We start from the raw sequence: 15,496 nt of genomic DNA, 5'->3' as shown, positions 1-15,496 counted from the left end.
ATTAAAAATTAAAACTTTCCAAGTAATTTTTACTTAGTTAATTAATAGAAGCATAAAATTAAAAAAAATTGTTCAATTGTTTTATTTTATTTATTACCATTAAATTACAATTAAACTTTATTTTTAAAAAATAAATTTAAAAATCAAGACAGAAGAATAATTGTGCACTAAACTATTTAGTAACTGTCGATATTTATGTGACATGTGATAATTTTGTCAGAAATACTCATAAAAAGAATATTTTTGTAACAATTTATAGTTAGGAGAATATGTGTTATATTTTAAATCTCAGGGAGCAAAAATGATATACTGAGAATTTTTGTAATTAATCCTAGAGAATTTGACAATTGTTTTGAAAAATTGCATTTTTGCCCTCAATTCCTCCTCTTTTTCACGCCGCTCGCCCCTCTTTGGTTTTTTTTTTTTTCATTTTTTTTTTCACCTTTCTTCATCCCCTATCTGGTACTTCCTCCGGTCCAACACAGTCTCTCTGCCTCTCTTCACGGAAGCACAACCGAAGCTTTCTTTCCTGGGCTTCACCACCGAGCTCTCCACTGAATAGAAGGCCAATTTCTGCGTCGAAACTTTGAAGATCGCAATCCGTATATCACTAAAATTTTGAGGTAGTGTTTTCTCTCTTGAATGTTTTCAATCCGAAATTTCCCTATTTGAAAAAAGGAAAAACTAATCACTATGATTAATTTCAATATTATCAGACTTTTATGGTTAATTAGTTGAAAGTTTCCTGATAATAAGTGGCCTTGACCCTTAAGACGGCACTGATATATTGCTTGGTGTTTTTTTGGGAGCAATTTTCCGTAGCCTTTGCGCTAGTTTTTATCTGATATGGAAATTTCTGTGTCGTTTGTTTTTGCCTAATCTTTACTTAGTCTTGGTTCAAGAGGCTTGAATTTAGTTGCTAGGTTAGTCTTAGTTCAAGAGGCTTGAATTTAGTTGCTAGGTTAGTCTTAGTTCAAGAGGCTTGAATTTAGTTGCTAGGTAGATGAATTTCAATATAAACTTATCAAATATTCTGGAATTTTTTTGCTCCCAGATTATGGTAAACTATGCCATAGAAAAGTGGTTGTTGATGGGCTCTTTTACATGGATAATTCTGAGGATCAGCTACTCCATTTTGGCACTGTTTCTTTGACAAAATAGTTGATCAATTCTGCTCTATACTTCCAATGTCCTCAACTTTTTCTGGCCAATTTTTGTTACTTCAACTGAACTTTCTTTTACCCTTTAATGCTTGCTCGCTGAACTATTATGAAGTTCGCCCTTTCGTTTACCCCATGATCCATCAAGATTAAGAAAACATTTTTCTCCTATAATAAGGAGAACAAGATATCCTTTTAGAAGAAGCTAAAGAAAGAGAAAAGAAATAAAATCAATGAAATAATTTGTCTTTCCAACTCGTAGCAAGGAGAGAAAAGGAATGCTCTTAATTCCTTGGCAGAAGAAGCTCATAGTGAGGCTTGGAAATGAACTATAGTTTCCATGTGTTGTAATGAGTGAGTGCTTTATGGTTTCGGACAGAATACTTCTCATTTTCCGGCCAAATCTCTTAAAGCTTTGAAGATGCTAGTGTTCCTTAAATCTTCTTATTGAAATTTCGTACAAGAGGCTTCTAGTTTGATTAATCCTGTGAACTTATATGGTATAAAAAATTGTTTTGAATGGTTTTCAATTGCAGCCAGGAAATTCTCTAGCCAGCGCTTGCGTGAGGTTATACATGCCTTAGAGGAGCAGAAAGTTTCTGCGTGCATGCTTGCCTAAACGGTTAGAGGTTGTCAATGAGCTAACTTCTAGGAATCTACTGATTGAAATTAGTTGAGAGAAGTTGAGCATTCTCAGTGATTGAGTGTGCGAAAACATGAGGCTTTGCATTTTATCCTGGCTGGCGCTGTCCTGATCGCTTTTTATCCTGGCTGGCGCTGTCCTGATAAAGCCACAATCGCGAAAAGAAACTGCGGCGGGTGAAGAAATGCTCCAGGAGAATGATAATAAAGAAAAAATTAACAATGTTGATAGAAATGATCCAAACAGCAGTAACCCTGCCTTTTCATCAATTTGTCCGGAGACTGATAATGACACTAATCAGCATAACATAGTGCACAACAATACTCCTGACGATCCTCCATCAACTCAGTATTCCAGAGTACATATGGGGATTGATAGTGATATTGAAGCTGCCGCTCAGGATGCAGTGTTACGTGAACAAGTATGCTTTTCTTTCAAAATAGTTTTGATTTGCATGTTTTTGCTTTTCTTTCAAAATAGTTTTGATTTGCATGTTTTTTTTGTTTTTGTTTTTTGGGACTTGTACGATTATTTTTTCTTCTTGTATATAACAGGAAATGGCTACCCAAACAATCATACGGAGCCAAAGGTTTGTATTTGTTTTCTTTCATCAAATTTCTCCCTTTTTGTTGGATCAATATATAAGTTGTAGTCTGGTATTTTTTACAATTCTAGAGAGGCAAGAAGTGTGGATGGATCACTTCGGGATAATACAGACCTTTTTTCTGAACGTCATGACCCAAATGCTATCAAGGTGTGTGAATTTCATATGCTTATTTTTCTCATATCTGCTGTTAGAACTTTCTAAGTAGGCTTGTCTTCTGTTGTGAAAATATTATCAGTTTCTGTACTTTGTTTATGTGGACCAATACAGGAGCATCTATTGAAGTTGACCACTGAACATCGCTCTGAAATCGCTTTGAAACGTGGGAGGTCTACCCTACCAGAAGAAGGTTAGTTCTAATTGACACAGACTACTATACCTTTTTTTTTTTTTTTTTTTTTTGAAATGTTGCCCTCTGTTTTTATTTTATTTTATTTATATTATGGTCAATCTTTCCGTTTCTGAGAGTTTTGTTGTACGTGTTCTTTCTCATCGAGGTGTTGGGTTATATAATTTTTTTTGAGTAACTAGTGCTATATTAGTCCCTGAACTTTGAGTATAGTGACATTTTGGTACTTGAACTTTTATTTTTGGCATATTAGTCCTTAAACTTTCACTTTTTGACAGTTTTGGTAAAATTAACGAACGAAATCTGAAATTTAACAAAAATAATCACATGTCCATCGCGTGAAATCTTAAAATTTTGCAGAAAGAGTTACGTAACTTACGTTGTATGTAAACTCTCTCTCTCTCTCTAGAAACTCAATTTTTTTTTGAAAATAAAATCTAAAAGGCACAAGGGGGAAGTTGGGTGAGATATCCAACAACGCCGAAAAACAAAATAAAAACAACAAGAAAAATCGAACAAACAAAACTATCAAACAATTACAATACAAAAATTCAACCCACGCCTAACTAATAACATCCTCCCAACTTAAAATATTGAAAACCTGTTGAAAACTGTAATATTTCACGCGTATTGTAATTATTTATGCAAAATTTTGAATACTATGAGATATGTATGAGATTATCTACCTTTCTTAAAAAAATCGTTTGTCAATTTTACTGTTAGGCACCAAAACTGCCTAAATTTGAAAGTTAAAAGACTAATATGCCAAAATTGAAAGTTGAGGGACCAAAATGTCGCTATGCTAAATGTTCTGTAAGTTTATTTTCTTATTAAAAGTGTGGGTACCTAGAGGCGAGCACTGGTCTTATACATAATCTCAAATCAAAAAAGAGAAACACAACAAGTACTATTGCTAGTTTTGCACCACTCTTTGTCATCGCTGTTGTTGTTTGTTTGTTTTGTTGTTGTTGCTGATGATTCTTTTTTTTTTTAATTAATAATACATGCAAGTGAGCCACCACCTTAAACAAGAGATAAAGTACTATTCTTCAAATTCCAATTATAAATAATAAAAAAAAGGAATATGTTTAAACTCTTTAGCACAGTACACCCACAAGGAAACCGAGAACTGAACACAGTCTACACTCATCTGCTTAATTGATATTTATGTAAGACTGAATAAATGACGAAAGCTACTGCTAACTTGTTAACACAAAGACATATGGAAGGAGATAAACTGATAAGAACAGATGGAAGGAGATAAAGAATCAGGTTTGTTACTGCCAACTGATGTAACTTCAAAAGATTTTTTTTTGTTAAAAAACAAAACTTTATTGATAATAATAAGAAACTACAGCAGAGGACAAGAAGTCCTCACACAACAAAATCAAAAGCACGACAGACAAAACCATAATACATCTAAACCTGATTGATGCTAGCATTTGATTTGATTACTTATCCATCTTTTTTCCCACCATGTATTATCAAGCGCGATCTTTTTGTCAAAACAGAAACATATATTAATAAAGATTAGGGAACAAGGAAAAGAGAGGAAGAGCTTACCTCAACAAAATCAGTTCCAAAAATGCAGAGGGCCAAAAAAGACGAGACTCAAAGCAAAAAATCAAAAGGAAATCTAGCGCGGTCTTGCTAAAGCTAAAGGGTTTCTCCCTCTCTGGGAGCTACTTAAGTATTAATTTTTAAAAACAAATTCCTGTAGATTCCTAAGTGTTGTTTAGTGGAAGAGCATGTGGTCATGCTATACATTCTAGCGGTTAAATCCTAATATCACCATAGGTACAAACACTCGGCTAACTGGAGTGTTGATATCACAATAGCTCACTTTTAAGAAGAGTTAATTTTAATTTTAGTGCCCAAACTATGCTCTTCGTCCCATTTTGGTCCCTAAATTTCAAATGGTTAGCAATTGCACCCTGATCTGTCAAAAAGTCTATGATAGGCCTCCTTTGCGTTTCACTTATGCAAGGAAGGTGTATAAAGGGAAGAAAAAGGCTGGTGCAGGTGTTGCAGCACAGCAGGGGATTGATTCAGCCACTGAGCAGTGGGATGCTGAGTTGGCAAAATGATTGGAGGAGAGGCATTGGCGAGAGCATGGCCTAGAAGTTGGGAGGATGGTGTGACGTGAGCAAGGAGAGAGAATACTGTTAGTTAGTAAGCTAAGGGAATAAAACATGATGGGTGAGGAAATTGTAATCATCAATAATTTACTTCTGAGAATTGTATCTAGACGAGCCTTGGCTCTTGGAGGGCAGGGCAGTGGGTCTCTAGAAGACCCACCTATCTGTTAATTTTCTTCTATTTCATTCAATACAAATCTTAGAGAACAGTCACATTTCTGCTTATTTCTCTCATTAATAGTGTTCAAAGTTACCAGATTTTAACAGTTAGGCCCTTCCCTGTAGTCAAATTCTAAAATTAAATATATAGATTCTTGTTTTTGGGGCAAAAAAAAAGTCTGTTGGGCCCTTCAGTCGTAAAATGCTAAGAACTCCATAGAATAAACGACATGACCTTCACATGTCTTATCAATGAAGGGTATTTTTGATAAATAACGCATACAAAATGAACTTAAATAAATTTTATCTTCACTTGTCTGTTGGTCAATGAGCTCGTGCAGAGTGATCACACAATGTTTTAATTTTCTAATTTTTAAATTCGTTTACTGGCATGGCATTTGGTTAGAAAAGAATAGTAGAATTTTTGAGGAGGGTGAGGGGTGTGTTTCATGGGTCAAAATAATGTTTTTTATTTCTACGTGGGTATATAGGGATGAGGAGTTTGGTAGGTCAATTTTTTCAGGTTTGGGCCCCATTTTTGTAGTCCATCTCTGTCTCTGCTCGACTAATTTTGGGTATTTTCGTAGCTTGTTTTCTAGTTTTTCCTTGCCTTTTTTTTTTTTTTTTTTTTTTTTTTTTTTTTTTCTTAGGGTTCTCTTCCTCTGTTTGTACTCCACTTATCTCGTCAATAAAGTTTCTGTTTCTATTCAAAAAAAAAAAAACCTTTCATTAACTAGGATGTAAGGGTCACATGGTTGATTCTGTTGAGTTTTTAATGATTTTATGATGGAAGGACTAACAATAGACCTTTTTAAATAATGGATGCGATTTGTAACATTTCGAAATTTGGGGGCTAAAATGGGACAGGAAGCATAGTCAGGAGCCAAAACTAAAATCAGCCCTTTTAAGGAATAAAAATGAAAGAAAAACTTGCATCACAAATTTTCATGCGAATGTGAGCAGCGTTGTTGATTTGTTGTCTCATAAAGTACTGAATTTGGTATATTGCCAAATTAACGAGCTCAAAAAAGACTGGAAAACTATCCATGCATTTGTTTAGTTCAAACCATTTTACTACAGTGCTTTAACAAAATTTAAATTTCTATTCAAACTAATGAACCAAACAGGTCCTACATGTTTCCATTATTTTTTTTTTTTTGAAAGGTAAAAAAAAAAAAAAAGAACTATATGTTTTATTTGCAAAATTCGTGGACTGGTTTTTGCAAAGTGATTCTTCATATTTGATATGTAAAAAATTCAAAACCTTTACTTTCGCATTGACATGATAGGATATTTATATATACTCCGTAGAAGTTGTTCTAATTGTTTCTGTTTTTGTTTTTTTGTTTATTTTATTAATATTATTTTTTTAATCATAGGTAACACAGAAATTGGTAATGGATATGGTGTCCCTGGTGGAGGTGCCTACAATGGGGGAACGGGGACTAATCTTTCTGCTGCCAGTAAGATTTTTTTTATTTTCTTTAAACAGTGTTTAAGTATATATATTGGGATGTATATTTTAGTTTTTCTTTTTCTTTTTTTTCCCTTTCATATTTTATTGTAGTGACTATTTGTCATGACATCTGATGCTTAGAATTTTGGCAGTTGTAGGTAATGGAATAGGCCAGAATACTGTGCCTTGTGGAGAGTCAGAACACAAGCCTGGAGCAAAAGAATTACCTGAGTATCTTAAGCAAAGGCTAAGAGCAAGGGGCATCCTTAAGGACGAGTCAGGAAAAGGGGTTCCGGTAAGTTTTTGACGCTGGTCCATCTTATCAATCCATCTTTCTTTTCTTTCATCCCATTTTGAATTTTGTACATTAGAAGCTAAGTTGAGTAGGAAGCTATATTTCAAGTTTACTTTTAGCTAATACTTTTTATTAGCTGTTAACTTGTTCTCACTATAAGTTGTTTCTTTTAACCCTTTGGATTTAATGGAGCCAGGGAATTGAGGCCCTATATTTCTTTATTCTTGTTATGGTTTTCAGTATTTCTCTTGTATGAATCTTCAACACGAAAGTCTTTATGATTTTTTACTATAGAAGTTTCTGTACTTGTCAGAGAAAAAAAAATGAAATGATGTCGTTTTTGTCACACCATTTGATTTACAGTTCCAGAGTCCTAGTTTTGGGTTTTGTTTTTTCTTTTTTAATTTTCTCCCTAGTTTAATAACAGTAACAGAGTAACTTCTAATTTTGCATTTCAGAGGTTGGAAGCGACTTTGGCACGAGTCATGGAAAAGACAAACTTGCCTTTGGGATGGGTATGTATCTAATGCTGCACATGTTTTCTCGTCTCATTTTATTCTTATTTTTATGGACAATGATTAGTAAAATTTTTCTCATAAAAGTCATTTGCGTAGTCATCAACTTGAACAGCTAGAATTTAATCTGAGAAACAGAGTATCGTTTTTGAGATTGATAACACTCTATGGGATAAGGCTACTTATTATGTTTTCCCAATTTTGGGAAGATCTAAACGTCTCCACATAAATTTTTACTGCTTTATTTGACCATAATATAGCTTATAACCTTCTAAATAGGTGGAAGCTAAAGATCCAGCTAGTGGCGTTTCATATTACTATAACGAAACCACTGGCAATAGTCAATGGAAGAGGCCTGTGGAAACATCTTCTATTGTTCAACCTCCGATACAACCTCTTCCAGAAGATTGGATTATGGCACTAGATGAAACAACAGGTGCACCTTCTATGTTACGTCACAATACATCAAGGGTATTATCCCAAATAGTTATTATGGAGTGTAAATTCTTTATAAGTTGTATAAAAATCATTTCAAGGCAAAAGCTTACATAGCAGCTAATGTGTTGGCCATATATAATACCTAAAAATCTGATGTAGGGAAGCTCTGATGGGAAACAAAAAATGGCTATCCTTGTTCTTCCATACTATGCCTTATTATAATTCAAAAATTACTTTATTGGAAAATATGAATTGCAGCTTATGAGTTGTCGGAAAACATTTTGTGTGGTTAATTTTAGCTAGGTTTGCTTGTTCTTTGTCTCTTTTGTTATCCTTTCTTTCACTTTCCTTTAATATAGTTTTGGTTCTTATCACACACACACACACACACACACACACACACACACACACACACACACACACACACACACACACACACACACACACACACACACACACACACACACACACACACACACAAAGGAAAGGAAAGGGAAAAAAAAAGAAAAGAGGAGAAAAGAAAAGCTAGTCTGGTAATGCTGCATCATCTGACGATTTTGTTTCAAAAAACTTTTCTGAAATGTCTAAGGTATATATTAGCTTATGTTAGATGATACCATCTTTACATGGAAAGGTGAAGTGAACAAAACCATGCTGGAGATGCCTTTTCTGTATTTTGTGAATCACACTGCTAATAGATCTCTGTCTTCCCTATATATTCATCGTATTATTCTCTTACCGTTTATTTGATGTTTCCCTCTATTTTCCTTTGAGTGAATTCTTTTTTGAGCTCAGGATAGACCTGGGAGTAAATATCGCATGTCAAGAAGTAGATTGCGATATTCATGTTTGTTTTGAAAATTACTTCATTGCTATTCAGACTTTCCCTCCCTTTTTCTTTTTTCTTTTTCTTTTTTGAAATGTGCAGGTCATAAGTATTACTATAACACAAAGACACATATATCACAGTGGGAGTGCCCCAGCTCATCCCAGCAAGCTAAAACTCAGCATTTTGTCAACAAAGCTTCTGAAAATGCATCTAATGTGAGCTGGCATCTTCAACAATCTGGGATGCCAGGAGGGGATCAATCATCAGACCTACAGAGATGCATGGGATGTGGTGGGTGGGGAGTAGGACTTGTGCAGGTGTGGGGCTACTGCAATCATTGCACAAGGTAGGGAAGACTATTCCTGGTTAGCTTGTTATGTATTTGGGAGAAAAGATGAAATTGCTTTATTTCATATTACACACTTTTACAATCATTCTTTCTCTTTAAATAGAGAAGAATTGAGAACCCTAATCACCCAAGGTGAGATCCCGGTGATTCTCTCCTAAAATAAAAAGAAAACATACGTCTAATTATCCTAGAAACATACCTAATATAATTCTAGAAATCAGGAAACTAATTTACACCAAGTCGAATAAGGAAAGTAACCGGATTCCTCTCCAATCACTCGGTTTTTTCCACACTCCCCCTCAAGCTGGAGAATATATATTAATCATTCCTAGCTTGTCTGCTAGAAATTCGAAGTTTTGTCTTGATAATCCCTTGGTCAAAGCATCAGCTACTTGTTGGGACGAAGGAACATAAGAAAGCTCCACTATTCTCTGATCAATCTTCTCTTTGATGAAATGTCTGTCAATCTCCACATGTTTGGTGCGATCATGGTGAACTGGATTCTGAGCTATACACAAAGTTGCTTGATTGTCGCAATAGATCTTTAAAGTTGATCTATTCTCAAATCTCAATTCTTCCAACACTCTTCTAATCCAAATAGCCTCACAGATTCCATGTGCTAGAGCTTTGAACTCAGCCTCTGTGCTGCTGCAAGCCACAACATTCTGTTTTTTGCTTCTCCAAGTAACAAGGTTTCCCCAAACCATAGTACAATAGCCAGATGTTGATCTTCTATCTTCAATTGAACCTGCCCAGTCAACATCAGTAAAAGCTTCAATGTGCCTCTTATTAGTCTTCCCAAAGAACAAGCCTTTGCCTGGTGTCATTTTAAGATATCTTAGAATCCGGTAGATTGCATTGAGATGTTCTTCATGAGAGTGCATATACTGACTCACAACACTAACTGCAAATGCTATGTCAGGCCTGGTGTGGGATAAATAGATTAGTCTTCCAACCAGCCTTTGATATCTCCCCCTGTCTACAGGATCTCCTAACTCCTTTTTCTTTCCAAATCCATTCACTTCCACTGGTGTCTCGGATGGTCTTGCCCCTAGCATACCCGTTTCCTTTAAGAGATCAATAGTGTATTTTCTCTGAGAAACAGAAATAACTTTTCGCCACTTCCATTCCCAGAAAGTATCTCAACTGTCCCAAATCCTTGACTTCAAATTCTTTAGCCAACACCTTTTTCAACTCAGATAACTCCACAAGATTGTCTCTTGTTAGAATGATATCATCCACATAAACTATCAAAATTGAAACCTTACCACCAGAGTGTTTATAAAACAGGGTATGATCAGCTTGCCCCTGTGTGAAGCCAAAACTCCTAACTGCCTTAGTAAATTGATCAAACCATGCTCTAGGGGACTATTTTAGTCCGTAGAGAGACTTCTCCAATCTGCACACCTTATTACAACCAAACTCACCCTCGAAACCTGGAGGTAAATCCATATACACTTCTTCTGCAAGAGTTCCATTCAGAAATGCGTTTTTGACATCCAACTAATGCAGAGGCCAGTCGAGATTAGCAGCCAGTGAGAGTAGGATTCTGATTGTGTTGAGTTTGGCAGCCGGTGCAAAGGTCTCGTTATAATCAACTCCAAAGGTTTGTGTGAAACCCTTCGCTACCAATCTTGCCTTACACCTTTCTACCGAACCATCTGACTTATGTTTGATAGTAAACACCCATTTGCAGCCAACTGGACATTTCCCTTTAGGTAGCTCAACAACTGTCCACGTGCCATTCCTTTTTAAGGCCTCCATTTATTCTAAAACAGCCTGCCTCCATAGTGGTTTTGTCAGCGCCTCATGAATACTTCTAGGGGTCTTTTCTTCAGAAATCTTCTCGGTTGCAGCTCGGAAAGTAGGAGATAGATGAGCGAATGACATGAAGTTGTAGAGAGGGTGTTGAGTGCAGGTTCAGGTACCTTTCCGAAGAGCAATAGGAACATTAAGATCACTGACAGATTGCTCTAGCTCAACTGATTGACTTTTCTCCACTCCAGATTCCTCAGGGACAAAACCTGTCTCAATCACATTTGTGTGTTTACCTTCGGTTCAGGCTCTTGACAATGCTCTGGAGTACTGATAGGCTTCTGTTGTCTTTGAGATTGTTCACCCCGCCTAGAATAAACACGAAGTTCTTTTTGTGATTCCTTTTGTGGTTCATTTTGTGTGCTTTGCACATGTGATTCTCCACTTGTTTCCAAATCATTAGATTGCACAATAGGTAACACATGACTTTTAACCGGTGGGGTAAGAGACTCTGACTCCAATTCTGACTCAATGGAGAAATCCCAAAGCTGCCTTCCACTGTCACTCTCCCCCTAAGGGTAGATTTGGGGTAGTAAGCTTGATCTTCGAAAAAAGAAACATCCATGGATGTGTATACTTTCTGTGTACTTGGACAGTAACACTTAAACCCTTTTTTATTTGGAGAGTAGCCCAAGAAAATACATATGACAGCTCTAGGATCAAGTTTGCCCAGCTGAGGGGACATTGAATGAACAAAAACAGTACACCCGAAAGTTTTGAGAGGAAGATTATGAAATAGGCGAGATTGAGGATAAGACTGACGAAGAATGTTTAAAGGTGTTTGATACTGAAGGACACGAGATGAAAGACGATTGATCATATAGGAAGATGTAAGAACTGCATCACCCCAGAAAGATTTGGGAACATTATTAGTGAACATGAGCAAGGTTTTAAAAGGCGGAATCGGGCCTCGAGGCGTTTTGCCTATACGAGGCGAGGTGTAAGCCTCAAAACTTGCCTATAAAAAAATTTAGAAAAAAAAATAGTAACAAAAACTAAATCCATACTTAATAATCATTAAAATTAAGAAATTTAATCAAATATCCACATAAAGACTAAATAATTATCAAATCCTAATATCATAAGGATCATAATGCACTTCTAAAAGCCTAATCTCTTAAGTCATCAATCAATAATCATCATCAGATTCATCACTACTAAGAGAAGCATCAGCCAATTTAAATCTCTCATTGTCCACGAATTCTTGACTGTTAGTGTCAGAATCACAGTCTATCCACTCTTCTTCTTCATCCTCTTGCACGATCTCCTTGCCTCTATCACCTAATAATAAAAATTAAACTTAAGTTACTATCTCTTATATGATAATTAGAGTAAATAATAGAGAAGACAACTAGTAATTCATACGGCATATCTTGCCACTAACCTGTCCTCTTCTCCATCCTCAAAAGATCAATGTCAAGATTGTCAATTGCTTCCTCTGTTTGAATTTCGCCTTCATTTTCATTTCCGGCTATCCATTCAATCATCAGATGGCAACTCATCAATGATTAAGGGATCCTCATCTTGCTGAAGTGCCTTCTTTTTCAAATGTCGATCTTTTAGCTTCTTGTTGAACATGATGTAGACCAAGGAATTTATCTTTTGTGCAGTCAAGCGATTTCTTCTCTTGGTATGAACTTGGTTGTGGGTACTCCAATTGCGTTCACATCCCGAAGATGAACAAGTGAAACTCAAAACTCTAACTGCAAAGCTAGCCAACTCTGGGGTACCATCTCCAAATTGGGACCACCAATCATCTGAATTTAAAATTGAGATGAAAATAATTAGTCAAACAATCTAAATTGTTTTATTAGTCAAAATTAATAAGATAATTTCTACTTACTAGGATTGCGTTTCATGTATGATCCTTGAGCTTGACGAAGGCCAAAAAACCCATTCTTCTGTTGAAATTCATCTAGTTGGAGGTCGGCCTTCTCTAGATCATTTGGGTCCTTAAACATCCTATTCATGCAATGGTACAAACCAAGCTTGATCTCAGGATGGTTGGAAGGATTATTGGAGTATCGAATCCTTGGATTCAAGTAGTATGCCGCAGCATGTAAATGTTGATGCAACTGAAAATCCCACTTTTCGTCAATGATCTCCCAAATCTCCTTGTAGTCTTTCTCTTCACCTCCCAAGTTTTTAGCAATTTCCTCTTTTGCCTTATCCATAGCCCCATATATAAATCCCATGGCGGGCATTTTTTCAGAGTCGACAACTCTTAATACCTTCACTATGGGTTGTGTAGACTTAAGAACATACCCAACAGCAGCCCAAAACTGATTATCCTTCATGACTATCTTTTTCACTTGTTTCCCATCCGGTTTCTTTGCATATGAACTACTGTTCCATTCCTCCGATACAAACATAGATTGTAGAGGCTGCATTAGTCTATAGATGCACTCCAAAGTCAAATAGGCAGTAGCAAATCTTGTTGCAGCAGGTCGAACAAGATCCCTTTTGGTAAAATTTCTCATCAATGACAACACCTAAGGGTGATTGTACACATAATTGCTAATTTTTTTTGCTTTCAACAAAGCCCTTTTATGTTGTGGCAATTTTCCTAGTTTCTCAAGCATCAAATCAATGCAATGAGCAGCACAAGAAGTCCAAAATAAGTGTTTTCGTTTCTCCATTAGTTTTGCTCCAGCAGCCTTATAAGCACTTGTATTGTCAGTCACAACTTGAACAACAAGATTTTCACCAACTTCTTCAACAATCTCGTCAAGCATCTCAAACAATAGATTTGCATCTTTCTTTTTATCAGAGACATCAATAGATCTCAAGAAAATAGTTCCATGAGGATTGTTGACTAAAAAGTTGATCAAACCTCTATTTCTAGCATCCGACCAACCATCAGATAAAATAGAAATTCCTGTTTGTTGCCAAGTCATTTTAATTTCCTTCACAAATTTTTCAGTTGTAAGTACTTCCTCCTTCAAAATCCATGTTCTAAGCTCATGCATACTTGGGGGTACAAGACCTCTACCATAGTCGCCAATTGATCTACACATATTAAAATAGGAGGGGCTCCTAGCAATATTGAAAGCAAGTGCATTTTCATAAAAGAACCTACCAATGTCGAGACATACTCGAGAACGGGCCTCTTTTTCTCTTGATGTCGTTCTAAGGGAAGGTTTTTCGTTTGCTTCCTTATCATCCACAATGTTCAAAAACCTGTCCATGGGACCTCTAACTCCTCTATCACTAACCACTTGCGGCGATTGACAAGAGCCGACAAATCCATCACCATAATAAGACCCAACATCCACCATTTCTTCAAATTTCTGATGCGCTACCTGTTTTTCAACAGCCCACTTGTTCATATAGTCATTAATTTCTTTCTTCACATCATCAGGAACCTGAGGACAAGGCCTTACATTCTGTAGATTTTCAGAGAAGGAAATTGCCCTCTTTTTCTCTCTTATTAATTTTATTGAATCGGTACAATATATATATATATATATATACTACAACTATAAATTCTAGGTTAAAGAGAATCGGGAAAATATCCCACTAAACTAGGAGATAAGAGATAGAGGAAAACTGAATTTAAAGATAGGAAATCAAATCCTAATCCTAATATCAATCCGAACTATATTGAGGATAATTCCTAATTTGAATTTTGAATTTCAACACTCCCCCTCAAGCTGATTTGTATATGTTGAACAAACACAGCTTGTGACTCAGTTTCTCAAAACTTGTCCTTGGTAGGGCCTTAGTGAGGATGTCTGCCACTTGAGATTGAGTAGGGATGTAAGCCGGCTGCACAATGGACTTTTCTATTTTCTCTGCAATGAAATGTCGATCAATCTCGATATGCTTCGTTCTGTCATGATGTACTGGATTCTTTGCAATCCGTATAGCTGCTTGGTTATCACAAAGTAATCTGATAGGCTTCTCATTTAGTACCCCCGTCTCACCAAGTAGTCTACGTATCCACATACCTTCACAAATACCCAGTGCTAGTGCTCTAAATTCGGCTTCTGCACTGCTCCTTGATACGACAGGCTGTTTCTTGCTCCTCCAAGTTACTAGATTTCCCCAAACATAGCAACAGTAGCCGGTGGTTGATCTTCTATCACTGACATCTCCTGCCCAATCTGCATCTGTGAAGACTTGAATATCTCTATTCTCTGATTTCTTATATAGTATCCCTTGTCCTGGAGTCATCTTGAGGTATCTTAGAATTCTGTACACTGCTTCCATGTGCTCCTCCATAGGATTATGCATGAATTGGCTTACCACACTTACTGGAAAAGCAATATCAGGTCTCGTGTGTGACAGATAGATGAGTCGTCCTACAAGTCTCTGATATCTCCCCCTGTCAACAGGTGTAGTGTCGTTCCCAGTCCCTAGCTTCTTTGCCGAGTCCATTGGTGTGGTTGTAGGTTTACAGCCAAGCATTCCTGTCTCCTTCAGTAGGTCTAGGACATATTTGCGTTGAGAGATAAATATTCCTTGTTTGGATCGGGCCACTTCCATTCCAAGGAAGTATTTAAGGTTACCTAGGTCTTTGATTTCAAACTCCTTAGCTAGAAACTCTTTTAATCTTACCAGTTCCTCCTCATGGTCTCCTGTTAGGATGATATCATCCACATAGACAATAAGAACTGCTATCTTTTTTTCGGTAGAGAACTTTACAAACAGTGTGTGATCTGCTTGACACTGAGTGTATCCATATCTAATTACTGACTTTGCAAACCTGTCAAACCAAGCTCGAGGAGACTGCTTGAGTCCATA

General features: G+C 36.4%; 1 protein-coding gene across 2 annotated transcripts in view; it reads left to right on the top strand.

The window, feature by feature from the left end:
* Positions 1–456: 456 nt before the first annotated feature.
* Positions 457–15,496, top strand: part of LOC21410519 — a 24,944-nt gene continuing 9,904 nt past the window's right edge. The window contains exons 1-11 of one of the 2 annotated variants that reach the window (XM_024175355.1): positions 457–623; positions 1,697–1,917; positions 1,949–2,224; positions 2,358–2,392; positions 2,479–2,557; positions 2,678–2,756; positions 6,433–6,516; positions 6,668–6,804; positions 7,263–7,319; positions 7,599–7,755; positions 8,686–8,932. In XM_024175355.1, the coding sequence (XP_024031123.1) occupies positions 1,988–2,224; positions 2,358–2,392; positions 2,479–2,557; positions 2,678–2,756; positions 6,433–6,516; positions 6,668–6,804; positions 7,263–7,319; positions 7,599–7,755; positions 8,686–8,932 (1,112 nt within the window). In that variant the 5' untranslated portion in view covers positions 457–623; positions 1,697–1,917; positions 1,949–1,987. Of the gene's footprint in view, positions 624–1,696; positions 1,918–1,948; positions 2,225–2,357; positions 2,393–2,478; positions 2,558–2,677; positions 2,757–6,432; positions 6,517–6,661; positions 6,805–7,262; positions 7,320–7,598; positions 7,756–8,685; positions 8,933–15,496 lie in introns of both variants that reach the window. The other variant, XM_024175354.1, reaches the window with a different exon arrangement.

The sequence above is a fragment of the Morus notabilis genome, unplaced genomic scaffold, assembly GCF_000414095.1.
Source record: "Morus notabilis unplaced genomic scaffold, ASM41409v2 Scaffold78, whole genome shotgun sequence".
Lineage (NCBI taxonomy): Eukaryota > Viridiplantae > Streptophyta > Magnoliopsida > Rosales > Moraceae > Morus > Morus notabilis.
This window is presented reverse-complemented; position numbering and strand designations above follow the sequence as displayed.